Here is a 22,259-nt window from a genome sequence, read left to right as displayed (position 1 = left end):
AATGCTTCTCATTTGCAAAGAGTGTCCTTGCAGTATAGGGGAGTTCTGCATGCCCATGTATTTTGAGGATGTTTAAGAGAGCATCCACAGCATTATGTTTAACTTGAAACTTGCATGCCCATTTTGAAAGTTCTTCCTTGAGAGTAGTTGTATCTTGTTCGCTATCAGAACTTGACAGGGCTGGATCTATAAACATGCTAAAATTTTCCTCCTCAAAGAGCTGGTTGTGACTGTCACTATCAGCAATGCTGGCCGTCTCAATTGCACTGATTGTTTCCTTGTTGGCTGCTGCCTTTTGTGCCCTTGACACTCTAGCCCAGATTTTATTGTACTGCCTCTTACGCTTTATTGATGTCATCCATCTACTGTACTGGTGTCTCTGCCAGTAATTCAATAAATTACATTTATCAGTACATTTCCAGATTTAATCTGTTTTTCCCTTAAACTATCAACCATATAACTTGATTGGTACTGAACTTACCTTTTTGGAGGACATACTGGCCAGAAGTACAAAGGCTGAGAAAACAGAAATAAACAATTAAATAAATACACACACATATATATATATATATATATATATATATATATATATATATATATATATATATATATATATATATATATATATATACACATACATAACTATTTCAAACAAGATAAATTAAAAGATGTAGCCACACTGTTGGCTGTTTTTAACATCATAATACTTAATATTGTTTATATCAAATTTAATTGTTATTTTTTGTGATGTATGGCATAAAAAACTTAGTCATAACACATGGTTTTGTTCTCAGGTAAACAATTTGTAAATTGTTCATAGTTTGATTTTTCAGTGTTTAAAAGTTATATTTAAATATACATTTAAATGTAATTAATTTTAATGTATAATGTAAGCTATACAGATTTAAAGATAATTCCAAAAAGATATGCATTATTTATACATAAATTCAGACTAAATCAATGGTCTGCACAGTCTACAGCTGTGACCTTAGGAATAAGTTCATGAATCCACGTCTTTCTACAAACACGGGAGGTGAATTATTATTCTGATTTGGCCCAAAAGCTACTTGCAGTGGTTATTGTTTTTAAGGTCCACTTGAATCATTACTTTCCAGTGTGTTTGCACCATAGACTGTAAAACAGTTTACAAGATAGAAATAACTCTAATTTTAATTAAACTCCAGTACAATAGGTGGCGGCATGCATTTAGTGTGCTGCCCGCCAGTAAAGGCATTCACTAATGTACAGGGGTTTCAGTACAGCGACGCACAAGGGGCGTGGCCATGACATAAAACAAATTTCAGGTCAGCGCACATGCGCATTATAGTGCCTTCTTTCCGCGGCCGTTTCATATTTTCATCGCGGGCTTCAGATTGTTTACATTGATACTATTGGTACATTAATATTTACATATTTTAGCGTGTGATTTTGGATTAATCTACTTTGCCAAACTGACATATTACATTTCAACATCAGTTTCTATTAGCGGCAAAAAAGGAAAATAATTCAACCGTTAGCGATGTGGGTTATCATCATCATTCACCTTTAGTGCGCATGATCGGTGACCTATGCAAATTTTGAATTAGGAGAACGCCTACACTACCACGTCACACTTTTACGCTGTACTGAAACCACTGATCTATATATATAACTGATTTATATATATAGATCAGTGACTGAAACTCCTGGAAATAAGTGACTGCCCGCCAGTAAACCCATGTGATGAACAGGAAGTTGTAGGGCCATATCCGCCTATGTTATGCACACATCACGGCAGGCAGACGAGTCGCTGGAAGACTGCGGGTAAAATGTTTTGCCTAATTTGAACGTTAAAATGTGTTTAATCGTGACTACAGTAACTTTGTTTTTCTTCTATACAATAACGTTAATCTTTTGACAGATTAAAGTTATTCGTCACTAGCTAAGGATGCATGATCGTGTGCACATCGCTCGCGCTAGCTGTAACCGTATCTCGCGCACTTCACGCAGCGTATCTTATATGTATGTACGGTTAATATATATTAATACATCTAAGTTACTTACCTCAAATGTAACTTTATGTCCACTGGTTTCGCGAAGAAAGTGGTGTAATGGACCTGCGACGTACTGTGAAAGCTAAAATCCACTAAAATATGATAACTAATGTAACGTTACCTATGATATGAACGCGAATACGATATGAAAAATCAAACAAATAAGTAACTTATAGCTATAAACCTCGTATAAACTAATTAATCCTATTCACAAACACGTATGAACAGCATATATACACACAACTTAACTAACGTCAATTAAGCTACCTATCTAATTATCAAACTGTACACTATAACTAATATAAATACTATATATGATAACTATAACTTAACCTATGATGAAATCTAAACGAATCAACTAACTTATCTAAGAATTAACTAAAAAATACACGCAATTTATGAAAAAAATACGAAAATCAATAGGAGCTCGTCTATATCCACCACTGTCTTTCACCAACAAACGTTAATTCCGTTATGTCAGTTATAAGTATCTCTCGCGAGGTGCATTCAAATTTGTGTATTCAAATGTATTTTATCCCCTCTCTTAGTCAAAGCTATAGGTCAGGACATAGCTTTTGGTTTGGCTGAATTTTAATTGTGACAATTCATCAGTGCTAGTGTTTTTTTTTCTTCTTCTTCTTTCCCTATTAAAGGGAAGTTTGTTGCTTTTATTCCAGACTCAACCTTTTGTAAACCCACAGATGACTATCGTAATAATAATGGAGGATTGTGGTACAAGAGAGCATTTACACTTAACCTAACAATTAATGCCTATTAATCTAATTTGTTTCTGTGTTCCAGTCCCTGGTGTCATAGTTTACTTCCTGGAGGAGGATGCTTTAGGTAAGCAAATTCAAATGACACCACTACCTGAAACGTTTGCTTTCTTACTATTTTAATAACATATTAGGGCTGCAAGGGTATTATGTATCTGTGTGAAACAAATGGAAATGGGGTGTTCAATACGAAACATGAATTTATTAAAAATCTTAGCATTTGTTTTAACACCAGGGCTTGACATTAACAGCCGCTTTGGCAGGTTGAATTTTATATACCTTACATTTTTCAATTGTAGTGTTTTAAAAAGGCATCTGTAATAATAAAACTAAGTGCAATCTAGTGTTGGCAGTAATATTGATTTTTCGATACATATTGATACTGAAATATCTGAAACTCTCTCGCAGAATAGATACAAACGATACCAGCTGTGTGTTCTCGCTCTTTAATCTCTCCGACCGCGAGATGACACACCAACCCTTTACTCACTCATTTAATTTGCTCCGGATTAATATTGTTGGTGGTACAGGGCTTGAATTCTGGCGAGGGATTGCGCGTATTGAGCAAAATTTTACTCATTCCTGCAGATTTTGTGCTCACACCCAAAGTGCACAAAGTATATTGGCTATACAACACAGTATAATTAATCCGTGCATCAGTCTTAAAGTGACAGTAGCCTAATATACCAGCAGCCAAATTATGAGATGCTATTAAAAATATCTATATGGTAGTTATTCCCCCATGGTATAAATTGTGGCCAGTGAAAATGCTGAGTGGCTAGTAAGTTTGGAAAACCACTAGCCACAGTGGCTGGTGAGCAAAAAAGTTAATGTCAAACCCTGTTTTACACATATGGGGCTAGGGATGGGACGATTACCGGTTTCACTATAAACCACGATAAAATGTACTGATGGTTAGTATTATCGTTTAAAATTTAATTATCGTTAAAACCGTGTTTGATTATCGCGATTATAATAACTCACTATAAATCATGTCCACAGTCTGACACAGTTGTTTATTTTTTTATTCGAGAAGGAATGGCGGAAGGCAGTGAGCGTGATCGGGAGATTTTTCAACATTTTAAGAGGACCAAATCTTGAGGTGTGGTCATATTTTGGGTTTTACAAAAGTCCTGAGGGAAACTTAATCGAGGATGGTCACCCTGTCTGCAGAACATGCACCAAAAAGTCGCTGTGATAGGAGGAAACATTTCAAATCTGCCGATCGTCTTGTGTGACCATCACTCTCTGTTGTATAGCGAACACAAGGCAAGTTAACTTTGACCCCAATACCAAAACTACATCTGGGAAAAAATTGGGCACAAAATGTTACTATGAAATATTTTATCTCACTCACTTGAAATAAACGTGAAGTGACTTTCAGCCAAAGACGAACGAACACGTTCAATTAAGAGTGACATTTAAGAGATAATAATGCAACTTTATATATTTATAGAACACTTATTATATCTATTTTTTTTACCACATAATTAAGTTACAGGGACATATTGAATTGAGATTAATGTTTTAAGTCTTAACGTTACCTTTTAAATCCACTTTGTACAGCGTACAAAACTCATCCAGACAAGATGATCACAACAATATTATCAAACTCTAAATAATAAATCATCTTTGATTTCATTTTCAATACAATCAAAAACGGAGACGCAAGAGTCAAGACGGCAAGTTGTATTTGAATGAAATGAGAGTGCATGATACATGGATGTGCTGGTAATGTGTTGCTATTGACGACGGTCATTATAAGGAAGGAAATTAATCTTGCTTTAAAAAGTGCATAGAGCTGCTTGTTTTATTTGTTGTTTGTAGATTTATTAAATGTAAAACTTTTAAAAATGTTTTCAGTGTGGGCATAAGTTGTTTTTGAACACTTTTCATCTCGTACTGTGATCTCGATTCAAACACCCACGCAATCTTTTTCCATTTCGTCTGTCTATTAAACCATTGACAAAATCATATCGCAACATTCAAATCTGCCCCGGAGAGAGTTGTCATGAAACGGCATTCAGTATTTTCAATCTCATAGTATCATTATTTCTGTGATGATCCAATAGTTCAAATTATCATAGAAATCATCAATCAGCTCTTGATAGAAACTTGGCGCTTAAAATAATGTAAAAAAAAAATTATCAATTACATTGTTTCGTTACTACATTGTGACAAGTGACTGTTAAAAAATGTTTTTGTTATTGAATTATTTATTCAAGAGAATGTAGTACTGTATGATGCTTCTGAAATAAGTCAGAAAGTTGTGATGAATTGTTTTTGTAAATGTTACTTATCTTATACAGTCTTGTAGAATCGCAGTTCTTAAAAAAAAAAAAAAGTAGGCAGTACGCAGAACAATTTTTGTCTGTAGTGACAATATTCTTTTTGTAGTTTATACCTTTTACAAAATGTTTCAAATGAACAGTCACATTTATTTATTTTTTTATCAAGCTTGTATTCCTGTTTTTATATATATATATAAAATATTTGGGCTCAGATTATTCAGATTTTTTTTTTTAAATGAGAATCATGTATTTCCACCCATCCATTATGCATGAAACTGTTATTCATATTATAATTTTTATTTTGGGACAAAAAATACCTTACTTTGCAGCCTGACCAACAGTTTGTCAATTGAAACGATGGGTGTAGAATGTGAAATTGCCGAAGTTTACATGAGGATGCATGTCTTACCTGTATCTTTTTCATTTTTCTTTTCCAGCAATTTCAGCATTGGACTTGTTCCCATCCTTTTTGGTCGCCTCTCCTGCACTTGCTGTTTGGAAGTCATTGCTTGCATCTGATTCAGGACCTGTCATTCTGCATTTCTGTTTTCATTCGCTTTGCTTACATTTTGAACCCTTAGCAATAATAAACGTTTTCTATTTGGGCTATAGTTGTACATTCAAGTTTGTTTTTTCTTGATTGAATGTGTTTGTGTGGATATGCAACAATTATTTATTTTATAGTACTTCATTGATGGAAATTTGCAAAAATTCTGAATTAAAAAAAACACATTAACATTGTTCTTAATTTGTATTGTCATTGTTTTAATCAGTTAATCTATAACTGCACAATGGTGGTGCACTATTGCCTGATTTTGTGTGCATTGTGATTTAGATTATGCAACACATTAAATTGACCCTAATTAAGTCATATAGTAATGGTGGTGGAAATTATTTAATTAAAACAATTGCATTGTATCATATCTTTTTATTCATTTTAAATAGTGAAATCAGGTTTAGTTGGATCATTGTAATACAATCAATAAAGGATCAATATTAAGGCCATGTTTTACAGAATATTGAGTAGTTTCTAAACCATGATTTGTTACATATAACTTATTTTTTTTTAATTGGTAAAACCATTTCCACAAATAGACATGTTTTCCCTTATATTACTGTGGTTTAATGCATTAAAACCATAGTAATGTCAAAATGCAAAAAAAAAAAAACATTACTACTATTGCTATTATTACTATTATTGCTCAAATGACTACGTAATTGGGCGTCCTTGGAATGCCCTCCAGCGAACGTTATAAACCGGACCAAATGCGGACGTCCACGGAACGTCCCCCGGCAAACGTTATAAACCGGACCAAATGCGGACGTTCTTGGAATGTACCCCCGCGAACATTAAAACCGGACCAAATGCGGACGTCCACGGAACGTCCCCCCGCGAACGTTATAAACCGGACCAAATGCGGACGTCCTCGGAACGTCCCCCAGCGAACGTTATGAACCGGACCAAATGCGGACCTAAGTAGACGTTCACAACGTCCGGGGGACGTCCCCTGTTTGCTGGGGAAGGCGCGCCCTCCCCCAGGGAAAGGTGGGGATGTACGTCAGGCCGGGGGCTCCCCAGCCTGAGAGAACAAGGGAGGAATGTGGCATGGCGGAGGGCGGGGCCGGGTCGTGATCCTACACACCCGGTCCCGTATTAGGCTAATTATGCCTCCGTGAGGTTTAAAGGCTGACTGCAGAGGGCCGTGCGGGAGAGAGAGTTTGTTAGCGGACATGTCCGTCATGTGTATTTGTGTTGTCTTTTAAGTTTTCCATTAAACTATGATTTATATTGTCAAGCCGGTTCTCGCCTCCTCCTTGCCCATCCCATCATGCACAAGACAGATGAGAGAGAGAGAGAATATAAAAATAAAAAGAAAATAATGTATTTATAGAAATACGCAATAGGACAATACATATACACCAGTGGCCATAACTTTCGAATAATGTACAGATTCTGTCTTATGGAAAGAAATTGGTACTTTTATTCACTAAAGTGGCATCGACTTATCACAATGTAAAATCAGGTCATAAATAACATGAAAAATTACTATTACAATTTTTTTTTTTTTTTCAGAACTTCTTAAACTCAATATCAATATTTAAGTCCTTTTTTCATCAATCTCCAATTTCACATCCTTTTTCTTTTGTTTTTGGCAATTTAACAACTGGAGTCTTATGGATTACTTTTATTCTGCCTTTATTTGCTTTTTTTGAGCTTCAACATTGCATTGTGAGGATATACAGAGCTGAATTATTCTTCATAAAATCTTTGTTTTGTTCAGCTGAAGAAAGAAAGTCAGAATAATTTCAAAAGAAAGAAATCTGGGATATGAGGGTGAGTATAAAATTAGAGAAGGTATTTTTTTGTGTGAAATACCCCTATACAACCACAAAGTTACATGTACTTCAAGCTTGAGTTGGTCCGATACTAGGAAAATACATACTTTTATTTATGGATTTATTTATGGGACAGGAGGCTTAAATACATTTTTAACGTGTTATTTTGAATATAATTTAGCACACTAAATTAACATGTTAAATCAACAGCCCAACTTGTATTATACCAAACTGTTTAGATATAACCTAATTTGTGTTGTGTATACCTGTATATTGAATTATAAGTTTTTCTTTGAGATTTAGACTCTTTCAGGTCCATTTTTGATAAACCATGTAATACAAACAAATTTGATAAGTGAAAATCTTACTCTTACTCTTAGAAAACATAAAAATAGAAAAGTATATTCACGAGTCTTCTCTCACAGTCAAATTGTACCTAATTCACCTGGTCCTAAAGGCATACCAATGGATTACACTTTACCTTTTGCCCAGATCAGAAATCAGTTTTTTTTAACCAAGCATTTACATAACACTTGTTGTCATTATGATTTGATATGAAAAAAAAAAAATAATAAAAATAAAATCAGCATGAAAGGAATACCACTTCCAACACCAGATAGCATTCATTATAATTTCAAGTGGTTTAATTTCAAGACATTTTGAAAAAGATTGAACTTGAGGAGAAATGGATGCAGAGACAGCTGCAGAAGTGAAGGTCAAAGATTAAGTTTCATGTACATGTGATACAATGTCATTGTAATTGACATAATAAAAGATGGTTTCGTGACAGCTGGACATCTCTCCGGTTTGACAGCAAAAGTTTACTACAGAACAACAAATATCACAGTCAAAAGGACAACTGACATAAAACCATGTCTAATCTTATTATGCTAACATTCAGCAGTAAACTGCAGGAAATTATCCCTATACTAAAACCTCACACAAACATGGTGTTAATAACAATTTAAAACTGACATGTTAGAGGCCATCTCATTTGACCTCCATTGGCCAAAACACAGATAAAACTGGCGAGCATTTGTATCAGAGTAATATAAAGATATAATCCTATTTTTAGATCACCCTATAAAGGATGAAGAACGATGTATAGTTGGATAAAGCTATATTCCTAGACTACATCTGAACAACCAAGACATTCAAGTACAAACATAAACACTGCAAGAAAAACTATTACTATTAGTATTGTCTACCCATATGCTCAGTTGCCCAAGAGTAAATTGTATTAATCTAAATTTAAGAGTTAATCTGGGCCAAACAGTCCATAAAGCAAATATCAGTTTTTGATCCAGGGGTCGAAAGCCTCCCTCCCAAGAACAAGCATTCGTGTTGGTGGCTTGTACTAGTTCTTTTATGTGGAAACATTTTAAAAAATGCTCTAAATCGAGAGCTTTACAAGGTATACAAAATATGCAAAAGGGAAAAAAGATTGGAGTGAGGTACCATGTTCTTGAGGTAGAACGTTATATTGTCCTGGTTCACACAAAGGTCATATTTTCGACCTATGCACACAATCTACAAGTTTAATGCCTCACTAATTGTTGTACCAGTCGGTCAATATCATAGTTTCCCTCTCTGTGTTTTGACTGCATGTACAGCACTCCAATACTTGCTGTTTGCATATGATCAGTCAAGAAATATCCACACTTTTCAATTATCAGTAAATAAATCAATGTTTTCTTAAACTGCACTTTGTTTTGTCTTTATCCATGGTTAACATTTCGATTGAATAACAATGCACAGCAAAATAGGGAAATTTCTTTCAAAAAAACAAAAAAAACAAAACCTTCACATTTGCCTCTGCTTTGCTCTTTTGTCCTCACCTGAATTTAGGAGAAGGAAAAAAATTCACAAGCCTTTATAAATATTTCTGTCTTCTCTGTCTATGTAGACATCACCAGAGCAAAAATGTACTTGCAGGAGAAACTGTGGGCTGATTCACAGAGCTGTTAAAGAGCAGATCATGGTTTTCCATCTTAGCAAATTACCTCAAAATGTAATAATGCCTATTTGCCACACAGCAAGTAGATGTTTGCAGAATGCATTTGCATCATACACATTTATGAGTGTCAGGGAAACCTACTTTGTGCTCCCATGGGCGCCTACTAAAGGGCCAAAAGACTTTGCAGATCACACTTCTGCTGCTTTGTTTTCACTGTGCATTTCAAAGATGTTGCTTTCCAAGTGTGTATGTTGGCTATACTGAAGGTAATATCATGAGTGAAAATAACCTGCTATTAGCATTAGATTCCCAAAGTAAGATATTGTAGATATTTCTTATGTTTTGTGATTGTACTGTTATTATATTCTTAGGTTTTATGCTCAGTTGGCACACAGATGATGCTCTCATGTAGTGTGTGGAACAGGGAAACATTTTAAGGAAAGGAAATTAATAAGAAATAATTAAAAAGGAGAGAACAGAGCTGCAAGCAGAGATTGTTCAGACTCAGCAGTGGAAAAAAAGGCACACGGACTAGTTATCTAATGATATTACATCCCAACATCACTTTAATGCTTTTAGTTACTGTGCTGTACTGTTCAGCTGCTGGAAAGAAAAATACATAATATCTGATTTCTCACATGAAATAGTCTGAAATTAATTTCCAAACTAAATCTAACCACTGAATAAAACTACAGAACATTATTTGAGAAATTATCTTTTAATAAATTAGCACATCTAATGCATAACTACACCTGCAAGTTTTATATTCACTATAACATCTACCTGTTATGTGCCTTCACCCCACCCAACACTCTCCCATCAGAATCAGTGCATAAATCCTCAATACTTATTAAGTGTTTGTAAATCAGCTTAATCCGTATTGAGAAGTGCTGTGCACAGCTATTTGGTTGAAATCGTCTGAACAATTAGTTGGTGAGAGGCTGGCCTTAGGTGATGTCTCTAACCTGATAAATATAATTATTCATCTTTCAGGTTCATTCATATCCACAAGCCCATATGTTTTTGTGCTTAAAGTTCTTTGTTTTTTTTTTCAACTGCTGGTCCTCTTCAGCTCTCTCTGCTTCCCACTCTGTCTCACTATCTAGTTCATTCTGCCTGATTTTCAGACTTTTCTGTCTAATTCTTTCTTTCATATAGATTTGTCCTCGCATAAGCTACACAGCTGTTGCTGGCTGGTGCAGGCCGGTGATCAATCTGATTGTTGCGGATGTGCTGGCACCATTTGCTGGTGTTTCCGCTCTTGCTGTTTGACCTGCTGAACGATCTCCCTGATCTTGCGCTGGGCTGCCTGCAAATAAACACACCATAAACAGGTGACTGGGAGTCTAATTTGATACTAATTAAAATTTTTAATATCACATCAGGAAGTTAGTTCAGTCTTGCTTTTATCAGTTAAGGAAAATGTCAAAAGGTTAGACATGTCTGAGTTTCAAGGAATACATGCTTTTATCGCCTTATTATTGTAATGCATTGTTTTCAGTTTGAAATCAATGCACTTTTGGCTACAATCAGTGCAAAATACTGCAGCTAGATTTTTAACCATATCAATCCAATTTCTATAAATTGGTTAACAATTCATTTTTCATAACATTCAATTACATACAATTAATTACATGGGTTGGCGGCAGTTTATTTAGCAGAACTTTTAAGACCTCACAAAACAGTTAGACCTTTTAGATATTCTTGTCGTGAACTTTTGGCTGTTCCAAGATCCAGATGCAAAAACGAAAGGTGTAAGACCATTTTGTAGTGAAGGCCCCAGGACTATGGAACAACCTGCCCTGGGATATTAGATCTGCTGTTTTTAAGTCTTGTGTAACAACTAATTTGTATAGATTTGCTTTTATTACCATGTTAATGTGCTGTGTTTTACTGTGTGTGTAGCTTTTATTACTATATAATGTGAATATGTTGTTTTACTGAGTGTTTTTGTTTTTGTGAAGCACTTTGTAAATAACAAATATTAGATAATAATAATTATTATTGCTACATGCCATTGTTTTAATTTAAATAGTTCATATTTATGCCAACTTTAAGCTGATGTGTGCAGTTTTTTTATGTTAAAATACAATCTTGGTCTAAACTAACAATTCTAAAGAACATCCCCCAAATGAACTCACACTGCCTTTAAAAGACACTGTATGGACTTTTTATTATTTAGTTATTTTTGTTGGATGTGAATCTAGGTTCTGTTGCCATTATAACCATCTTAAATATGGAAGAACTATGATATATGTAGGATCTATATTTCAGTTTATTGTCAAACTTGCCTGGTAATGAGAAGACTGACAATAAACTTGGCACAATATTCAAACATTTAAATACATTCAAATCAGAACTGTAAACAGCCCTGGGAAAAAGTAAAAATCATACCTGACTGGCAAAGAAATGTCCAATTATCTTAACCAACACCTCATCACTCTCATCTGGTGTCTGGTCCCGTGGTACAATGACCTCAGCACTGGTGAGATTCTGTAGCTCATTGACCTGTGGGTGGTTAGCAGGAGGTCAGAGGTTAAACTCACATACATTACATACAACCATATACACATACTTTTGGTCATATAATGTAAATATTTATTACATAATGTACAATAATTGCTCACAAACACAATGCTCACGTACAGTTTTGCCACCCTTCCCAATGACTCGCCCAGCAGCGATTGAGGGCACTTTTACATGTGCCTCCAGCTTCACTTCCTCTGTAGCAGTGAAAAAATTCTCTTCTTTTAACCTTCCATATATCCTCCCCTGTGCCTACAGTAAAACAAACCCATATACAGAAGAGTTAAGGAGAAATGAGGAATGAATGAATAGTTCAATGTGGTTTGATTTATCAGATAATTTTTTTGGTCCACAGCAAATGTAAACTGTGGTTTCATGGCGGTTTTATGTCCTTTTTGAAGCTTGATAGCCCGGAGTCACTATTCACATTCATTATATGGCAATAAAACTGTGTGAAGATGTTTTACATTTTTCCTTTTGTGTTCCATGGAAGAAAATGTCATACAGATTTGAAGCAACAAAGTCGGTGAGTAAATAATGACTGAATATTTTCATTTTTGGGTGAACTGCCCCTTTAACTCCCACCGCGTACAAAATACAATAAGTCATTCCTAAAGCTGCCAGCGTAAATAATTGAACAATGGCTTTTACCTTGAACTGAGCATCTGGAGGTCCAGTGATGATGACCATCCTGTCAGGGTCATCAGGACTGTCTGGTTGGGCGATCTGCAATGACAGAAAACGTCTAGGTTACGTATGTAACCTCCATTCCCTGATGGAGGGAACGAGACGTTGTGTCAGAGAAGCGACACTAGGGGTATCTCTCGAGCACCGATATTCACCTCTGATCTATGAAAAAAGGCCAATGAGAAGTTGGCAGCCGGTATTTGCATGTCCCGCCCCCGGACATACGGGTATTTAAGCGGCACAAATACGGGAGTTCATTCAGGATTTTTCTGAGGAGCCGGAAATGGTCCGGCCACAACAGTGGCTCGGCTCAGCGATGTGGCGGGGAAGACACAACGTCTCGTTCCCTCCATCAGGGAACGGAGGTTACATACGTAACCTAGACGTTCCCCTTCTGTCGCTCTCTCCACATTGTGTCAGAGAAGCGACACTAGGGGTCCACTTATAAAAGTGCCATGCGCTGAGCCGTGTACGTGAACTGCTGATACAGGAGCGAGCAGGTATTCTTACGTGCAGGACGACCAACTGTATCAGACTGAACATACCCTTCCCCAATGCCCCATTCAAGCCATCAGAATCCTTTTCGTTACCCTGGAGGGGGGAACAAGGTGATGGCCGCCAACCTGGGAACGGGCCAGCCTGGCTGGGCCTCTTTTCTCTCTATGTTTCTCGCACAGAGCAACTACAGCCAGGGCCCTTACACACTTACACTTAGCCCTTCTTTCAGGGGGAGAAGACCCTGCGGAGGCCACACCTACCCGGCAGGGGAGGAAAAGAGTGGCAAATGCATCACATGGCCTGTTAGAACCTATGTGGAAAAGTTGGTGTGGTGGTAGATCCAGCCTCATAGAGGGGGGAAGCATACAGCACGGCGACCGAGGCAGCTGTAACTGCCTAAGGGAGACACGGGGGTCCACTCGTGAGGGGACAGTACCGCGGAATTACACACAGGGGGAGTCCGAGCAGGAGGCCTTACCTGTGGAGCACCTATTCCAGTACAGGGTAGCCGTAGTGGCCTGGGTCAGCGAGTTCCTCCGCTGAACTGCAGACCCAAAAGGGCTAGGAAGGAGTCAACCAGCGACCCGAAGATGGGGTCTCCTGGGAATGGAGGCACACGATTTTACCTCGGCTGAGGGAAAGGGTGCTAGGCGCAAGCGATTCACCCGGCCAGAACGTCAGTGTGTTACCGAGTTCTACGGGCTCGGACCTGAGAAAACACGGGACGATACTGACTCAACACGGAGATTGTAAAACCTTGAGAAAGTGTTAGGTGTTGCCCATCCTGCTGCTCTGCAGATGTCTGCTAGGGAGGTGCCCCTGGCCAGTGCCCATGAGGACGCAATACCCCTAGTGGAGTGAGCTCGGACCCGCAAGGGGGGGGGGGGGGGCACGGCCTGGGTGTGATAAGCCAATGAAATGGCGTCGACAACCCAAAGGGCAAGCCTCTGTTTGGAGACAGCGTTCCCTTTCTGCTGTCCCCCGAAGCAGACAAAGAGCTGCTCAGAGTGTCTAGTGCTCTGCGTGCGGTCCAGATAGATACGCAAAGCACATACTGGACACAGCAACGAAAGGGTTGGGTCTGCCTCCTCCCGGCGCTTGCAGGTCCACTACCTGATCTCTGAAGGGTGTGGTAGGAACCTTGGGCACATAGCCCGGTCGTGGTCTTAGGATCACGTATGTGTCTGCCGGACCGAACTCCAGGCAAGTGTCGCTAACAAAGAACGCAGGTCCCCGACTCTCTTGATGGAGGCGAGCGCGATCAGCTGAGCGGTCTTGAGAGAGAGGGCCCTGAGTCCAGCTGAATCTAGCGGCTTGAAGGGGGGTCTCTGGAGGCCCGTGAGGACGATCGAGAGATCCCAGGAGGGGAATAGGTTAGGCCGGGAGGGAGTTAGCCTCCTGGCACCTTTGAGGAACCTGACAATTAAGTCGTGCTTAACAAGAGACTTGCCGTCTATCGTGACGTGGTGAGCCGCGATGGTGGTGACATACACCTTGAGGTTGGAGGGGGGCAGCCTGTAGAAACACAAGCACTGACTTAACCGCGCACTTCTGTGGGTGAACACCAGTTCGCGAACAGACACCACTTTAGGGCGTAAAGATGCCTGGTTGAGGGGGCTCTGACTTGGTTGATAGTATCTATGACGGTCGGTGGTAGGCCGGCTAGATCTTCCACATCCCATCCAGGGGCCAGGCATGGAGGTTCCAGAGGTCTGGGTGCGGGTGCCAGAGCGTGCCTCGTCCCTGAGAAAGAAGGTCCTTCCTCAGGGGAATTCGCCAGGGAGGGGCTGTCGCGAGAAGCGTGAGGTCCGAGAACCAAGTCCGGGTGGGCCAGTAGGGGGCCACCAGAATGACTTGCTCTTCATCCTCCCTGACCTTGCATAGCACCTGTGCAAGAAGGCTCACTGGGGGAAATGCATACTTGCGCAGCCCTGTGGGCCAGCTGTGTGCCAACGCATCTGCCCCGAGGGAAGCCTCTGTCCGGGCATACCAGAGCGGGCAGTGGGAGGTTTCTTGTGAGGCAAACATGCCTACCTGGGCCTTGCCGAACTGGTCCCAGATCAGATGGACCGACTGGGGGTGGAGCCTCCACTCTCCGCCTGGCAAGATTTGTCTTGACAGCACGTCCACTATCACATTGAGGTTGCCGGGGATGTGAGTGGCACGCAGTGACTTGAGTCGCGTACTCCGCCTTGAGTATGCGTATGCCGGCTTCTCGGAGCGGGGCAAGAGCTGCCTCTGTGACTTTCTTGAAGACGCGAGGGGACAGAGACAGACCGAAGGGGAGGACTTTGTACTGATACGCCTGGCCGTCGAATGCGAACCATAGAAAGGGTCGATGTCGAGGGCGAATCGAGACGTGGAAGTACGCGTCCTTCAGGTCTACCGCTGCAAACCAATCTAGATGCCGGACGCCAGATAGAATTTATTTCTGAGTTTGGACAGCGTCCGATTGAAAACTCGCAGGTCCAAGATCGGTCGTAAGCCGCCGCCTTTGTGTACAACGAAGTAAGGGCTGTAGAAACCCTTCTTCGTTTCGGTTGGAGGGACAGGATCTTTCGCGTCCTTGATTAGAAGGGAGGCGATTTCTTCGCGCAGGGACTGGGCATGTTCGCCGTGTACTGCGGAAAAATGAACGCCCACGAAGGGGGGCGGAGGCCTGGCAAACTGAATTGCGTAACTGAGTTGAATGGTCCGGTGCAGCCAGCGTGACGGGCTGGGCAGTGAAAGCCACGCCTCTAAGCTCCGTGCTAGGGGCACCAAGGGGCCGAGTATTTTGGACGCACCCGGCAGGGCTTCGCAGTGGTGCGGAACAGGTAATGCGGCGTCGGGAGGCAGTGAAGCAGCCCGAGGCTCCGGTGCTGAGAATAGACTCAAAGCACCTACCTTGCTCTGCGCACCCGGGGAACAGTCGTGGGGCTGGAGGCGGGGACGCCGCGTCCAGGAAGCCGGGACTGTTGAGGCCTGAAAGCAGAGTGTCGTGAGAACGGCATTTGCAGGCCATGTGACCCAGAGACAAAGGAAATAGCTCTTTTATTGAGAATTTGGGTACCGCAGCCCCTGTTGGGGGGTGCGGCAAATGAAAAAAACACAAAATTCTCCTCCCGGCCCTCCAACGTGGGACAGAGCGGTCTTACCACCTCCAGAGCTAACGTCTTGGACTCTGGGTGGGCTGTCTCAGGAGCACCTGGGAGCCTTCCCGGGTCCTCTAGGGGGTCCGTGAGACAGGGGGCGTGCGCTTCCCACGGTTGGCTCAATGCTGGGGCTGAGAGCTGGGCCCGGGTTGAGACGGAGCTGAAGGTTTCTTGGCCGCGGGAGGACGCCCTCGGTGAGCAGACAGGGCATGAGCCGTAGCGGCAGGTTTGCGGCGAGGCATGATGTGAGAGATGGCCTCCGTCTGTTTCTTCACCATGGAGAACTGCTGGGCAAAGTCCTCGACGGTGTCGCCGAAGAGGCCAAACTGGGAGACAGGAGCGTTAAGGAAGCGAGTCTTGTCTGCTTCACGCATCTTGACCATGTTCAGCCATTGTTGACGCTCCTAGACCACGAGCGTGGCCATCGCCTGCCCGATCGCCTGCGCTGTGACCTTCGTCGGTCTCAGGGCGAGGTCGGTCGCTGAGCGCAATTCCTGCAGTGTGTCGGGATCAGGACCACCCCCGTGCATGTTTCTTAGTGCTTTGGCTTGATGGACCTGCAGCAGAGCCATGGCATGCAGGGCGGAAGCGGCGCATCCTGTGGCGCTCTAGGCCTTTGCGGTCAGCAAGGATGTTGCTCTACAGGTCCGGGAGGGGAGTACAGGGCGGCTCCGCAGGCCCGAAAGCGGCAGCCCAGGGGAGTCCTCAGCGTCAGATACCACGCCCTCCGATGCCATGGCGAGCTCATCGGCTTCGATGTCAGGAGGGTAGGTGGACTGGCTGTAAGGCGAGTCGCCGTTGCCTCGAGCACGGACGGGAGTCAACGAGCGTGCCGGGGTGCGGGTAGTCCGAGGGGGCATACCCGGCGGAGCTGCACCCGCTGCCATCCCCAAATCGCCTCCATCACCAACCGCATCGTCCTCAATCCCATGGGAAGAAGGAGCAATGCGGGGGGCGGCTGGAGTGGCTAGCTTACGGTTGTAAGCGAGCCGCGACCGCAACGTTGTCATGGTCATGTTCTCGCAGTGAGAACATGAACCATCCACAAATGCAGCCTCGGTGTGATCACTACCCAGACACACGAGACAATGCCTGTGGCCGTCTGAAGCGGAGAGCACTCTACCGCATCCAGGAACAACACAGGGGCGGAAAGGAATCTTTATAAAGACACGTCCTTAAAAGGACGTTCAACGCCGCTGTGTTTTGCTCTTTTAGAGGAAATTACTCTTAAATAAAATCACTCTTTTATGGAAAAAACTCGTGAGAGTTTTTTAATCTGCACTGTCGAAGCACCCAGGGGCAGGAATGCACAGCCGTGCAAACAGGAGAAAGCCACTGTTGTGTGCCGTAGAATCCAACAGCATGCAGCAGACGAATGTCAGGAACTCGGTGTGTAACACGCAGCAACTGCAGACACGACCATCGGCTCCGAACTCTGAATACCCGTATGTGCGGGGGCGGGACATGCAAATACTGGCTGCCAACTTCTCATTGGCCTTTTTTCATAGATCAGAGGTGAGTATCGGCGCTCAAGAGAGACCCCTAGTGTCGCTTCTCTGACACAATGTGGAGAGAGCGACAGAAGGGGAACAGCATTTCCTGAAATAGATTAATTTACAAGGATTTGAGCTTGAGTATCAAAGACGATATAAACTGTTAGAATTGGCAGTGATGGCCTTGATACAATACAAAGAAACCCTGCCTGACCAAGAGTTTTTAAAGGGATTATTTGAAGCCCATTAAGCAAACCTGTATCAGCTAGTCTCTGTAGCACTTGTAAATGCAGCTTTCAATAATCCTAAGAATGTGATGTATAATTGCTTTACATTATTGTTGTGTAATCAATGAGCTTTGCTCATTTTCTAGTACCACTTATCCTGTTTCCTCTGTATGATCTCAATCTTATTTATTTGCCTATTCCTATTTGTTAGCCTTGTTCCAGTAATGGAAGTAATATTTTTCAAGCAATTAGGTTTGACCTTGGGGTCATAGCAAGGAATGTTAGGAAGACAGGTAGCAAGGTTAAACAAAATATCAGAATACTGCTTGTACAATCAAATTAAAGGACCAGAAACTGTTTTATAAACCATGATATACTGTAACTTGTGTGGAGGTGACAATTTTATCTCCTTAAATCTGTCCAGTGTCACTTTAATCCTAGAATGAATATGCAACCTTAAAAGTACTTAATTTTTAAATGTAATGATAATTTAATTAATAATTTAAATTTTTAATGATTGGAATACACATTTGATTAAATTCTAAAGTTTCAAGCACATTAATTAATGAATACTTTTGGGTGACAGTTTATAAAAAGTGTTTAACAGAAATATTAGCAATTTCCGTATTTGGTGGTAAAATATGATATGTTTAACAAGCCTACCCAACCAAACATATACATAAATTATAAGTACAATGACCAGGATAAAACTACTCTATATTGCTGTATGACACTATATTTCTATATTACTCTATGTAGCTAGATTTTTCCAAGTGATGAGGCACACTTGATAAAGAAAAGTTGCAGGTTCAAACACATTAAGAAGTGGTCCAGGAACTATTGGCATTGTTCATTTAACCTCAGGTTGCTACATGGCGACTGTCCCTGTAAAGGTTATAATTAGGGTGGCCCGACGTCCCGTGGTCCCGTATTTAAGCACTTTTTCTAGTGTCTCGACTTATTCTGAAAAATTGTGATATGTCTTGTATTTCCCCTCTCCTAAAATTTCAGCTTTCTCAGTCTCTTGAGTATTCTAATCAAAGGTAGTCATGGATACAGCTTGTAAAACACAATCACAACATGTAATTTGAAGTACATGATTGAATTAAACTATCCAATAAAGATCCCCTATTAATAGACATCCAGGTAGTGAACTGAATGAAGAGTCAGTTTGAAAGGGCACACAGATGAAATTGCAGCTGGAAAAATGTCAATGAAGCGAGCATGTACATTTAATGAGGATCTTCAAAAAGAGTTTACATTTCTAAAAAAGGAGTCACAGACAGAGCCTAGTAAAGTGAGGTGTGATATTTGTGGAGGTCACTTTTCCAGCATGTTCATTAAAAAAGTATGCGGATGCTGCTAAAAGTAAGTGTGCCACAAGTGTTAGCAATTTTATTTTGCTTATTATTCTGTTGTGCATGGCCATAGCTTTACACATTCATGACCTGAGAAAAGTCTTGCAGGCCAGGCTAGAGGAATCATTCATACCCTCTGACATTTAAAAAAGCAGTTGGATGCCCTGGTTGAAGCTGGTGACATGCGAGCGGATGATTTCTTTTGTGCAGTGAGAAACGTTTGTTCAGCATCGGTGGATTACCACCAAAATTAGAGCTCATTGGAGAACACAGAAAAACCTGAGTGGGCCCTACTGAGATACATCCCAGTAGAAAGACATTAAGAGCAGCCTCAAATACTTCTACTCCAGAATCTCTGCCCTCAGTCTGACTGACAAACCATGCTCTTTGGTAAGTGGGCTTGCGCGAAAAACATTGTCACTCGACCTAGTTTCCATTCACTTTTCGTGCTGTTTTGTTATTGACAAAGTGAAAATGCGTAAAAATCTGCCCTCAAGCCATTTTCATACATACTGTAAATGTGTGTATATCGCTAATTGTGTACCTTTTGCCACCCAAATGTTCCTAATTTTGTTTTCCCCTGAAGTCTTTGTAAAATTACATTTAATCATTGAAATTAGCCAGCTTACTGTCATTTTAATTTCACAAATAAATGCAATCAGAAGGAGGAGGAATTGTAATCAAAAGGGAACAGTTTCCCTTCTGATAGGACTGTAATATTGGTCCTGATGTTGTGCCTATCGCAGGTTGTTCCGACCCGAAGGCAATCCTTGTCATGCCCTGTTCAAGCTGGCAACCTGCACTAAATAGTGGGGGAACTTTCGGTCTTAGTATAAGGACCATCCATCGATGTGTATATGCTGTGTGCACAGCTATTAAAGAAACATTGATGCAGTGCAATATCAGGGTTTACATATGATACATTCCCAATATTCATTAGGCTATTTTGAACAATCATCTAATCTAAAGCATTGCAATCACAACTGCATATTTGCTTTTTTGGCAATTTTTGTTTGGCAATTTAAATTGAATGCTTTATTAATTTGGTAGTTTATTTAATTTAATACAGCTAAACAATAGGCTGTTTGTGTTTCAAAAAAGCACACTGAAGCTTAACTCCTAGTATTGTGTATTTTTTGTTTAAAATATCTTTGTGCACAGAAATTATATGTTTTTTGTATTGTGGGCTAATTCCATAACTGCCATCTATTATTTGAATGGTGTGGAAAAGAAACTTTAATAAATAAACGGATGGCTACCACGATTAAATTAATCGCAAAGAGTGGCCATTCATTTGTTCTCCGTGCACTTGTCGATGACAGGTGCATGATACGAGATTTTTGTTTTGGCACTCCTGGTAGTGTCATGATGCAGATGTGTTTGCAGCATCGGATCTGTGCAGGAAAGCCATTAAGACCAATCCATAACAGTGCAAGTAATGCTTCACATACAATAAATTGGCTTTCAAGGATGTACACCTTGTCGTCATCATTAACACAGGCTAATGATTGGGGTAAATTCTGTCATGTTACACTATATTTTTGCGTTAATGGTAATTTTCTCAACAAAAAGTGTTCCACACCAATTTTTTTCGCAACATTAGATGTATCGACTGAGCTTAAATTTATTGGGTTAATAAAATAATATGTCGACACTTTTAAAAACTTTTTGATGCACTACACTTTTTGTTGAAAAAATACCCTTGGATGGAAACGTAGTTGAGTGGAACATGAACAAGACGACCTTGTCTGAGAGATGGGCAGATGTTTTCGTGAGCTGGAGAGCAAGACCATCAACTTTGGTGTCTTAGCAAAGGTCGTGGAGTTTGTTTTATGCCTGCCTGGGACATCTGCTTCTGTGGAGCGTGTGTTCTCATTAATGTTCGCAGCATGGACCCCGGATAAATCTCGACTCAGTGTAACAGTCATGAAGGCAATACTTTTTGTAAATCTTAATTTTGGACTGGCTGCTCTGCATTTTTTGATAAACACTTGAAAGACAAGCACACACTGTGAAAAACAGATGCCAGCGAAAAGTAAAAGGTGACAACAGTTACAGATGCGGATTCACACACTATTTCACACTGATCTATACCTAGGTAAAGATATGTCAATTTATTTTTTGCTGGGAGGGGGCTGTTCCGTTTTACACAAGCAGGAATCTGGTCATCCTAAGTATAATGTCATGCAATTTGGATAAATGCTTTGGCTGAATGATAACTTGCTATACTTGCATACTACACTTACTTTTAATATAAACATGAACATGGTTTTTAACATATTTTTATTGTAATATCAAATGGAACCAAAAACAATAATACCAGTGTTTTGTTTTGTTTTTATTTTCTCCCCAATTTGGAATGCCCAATTCGCTCTAAGTCCTCATGGTGGTGTAATGACTCGCCTCAATCTGGGTGGCTGAGGACATATCTCAGCTGCCTCCGCATCTGAGACCGTCAGTCCGCACATCTTATCACGTGGCATGTTGAGTGTGTTACCACAAAGACTTAGCACATTTGGAGGCTCACGCTATTCTACGCGGCATGCACGCACAACTTACCAGGTGCCCCATCAAGAACGAGAACCACATTACAGTGACCACGAGGAGGTTAACCCAACGTGACTCTACCCACCCAAGCAACCGGGCCAATTGGTTGCTTAGGAAGCCTAACTGGAGTCACTCAGCACGCCCTGGATTCGACCTTGCGAGTCCAGGTGTGGTTGTCTGCGTCTTTACTTGCTGAGCTACACAGCCCCCCCAATAATACCAGTGTTAAATGCACTGAACACCATAGTAAACATACTTTATATGGGTCATTAAAAAATACTGTATAGGACCCACATATGCATTCTAGTGGTAGAAATGAAAATTCTCTTATAATTAAAACAAAATATATAAAAATAACTTAATGTTAAACAAGTCAGTTCACATGGTCAAAGACA

The 22,259-nt window shown here is 40.7% G+C and overlaps 1 protein-coding gene and 1 long non-coding RNA gene across 9 annotated transcripts in view; one reads left to right on the top strand and one right to left on the bottom strand.

The window, feature by feature from the left end:
• Window positions 1–1,645: 1,645 nt before the first annotated feature.
• Window positions 1,646–5,945, top strand: LOC127643387 (uncharacterized). Its single transcript, XR_007970503.1, has 3 exons — window positions 1,646–1,803; window positions 2,835–2,876; window positions 5,538–5,945. It is a non-coding gene; the product is annotated as an uncharacterized LOC127643387 (long non-coding RNA).
• Window positions 5,946–7,297: 1,352 nt separating this feature from the next.
• The window catches only part of igf2bp2b (insulin-like growth factor 2 mRNA binding protein 2b), a 91,120-nt gene continuing 76,158 nt past the window's right edge, over window positions 7,298–22,259 (bottom strand). For all 8 annotated transcript variants that reach the window (XM_052126050.1, XM_052126057.1, XM_052126053.1 and 5 more), the window contains exons 9-12: window positions 12,572–12,646; window positions 12,041–12,172; window positions 11,789–11,902; window positions 7,298–10,703 (exon numbers count right to left, since the gene is read on the bottom strand). In XM_052126050.1, the coding sequence (XP_051982010.1) occupies window positions 10,605–10,703; window positions 11,789–11,902; window positions 12,041–12,172; window positions 12,572–12,646 (420 nt within the window). In that variant the 3' untranslated portion in view covers window positions 7,298–10,604. The remainder of the gene's footprint in view (window positions 10,704–11,788; window positions 11,903–12,040; window positions 12,173–12,571; window positions 12,647–22,259) is intronic.

The sequence above is a fragment of the Xyrauchen texanus genome, chromosome 5, assembly GCF_025860055.1.
Source record: "Xyrauchen texanus isolate HMW12.3.18 chromosome 5, RBS_HiC_50CHRs, whole genome shotgun sequence".
NCBI lineage: Eukaryota > Metazoa > Chordata > Actinopteri > Cypriniformes > Catostomidae > Xyrauchen > Xyrauchen texanus.
The sequence above is the reverse complement of the archived record's forward strand: the minus strand, read 5'-3'. Positions and strand labels throughout refer to the sequence as shown.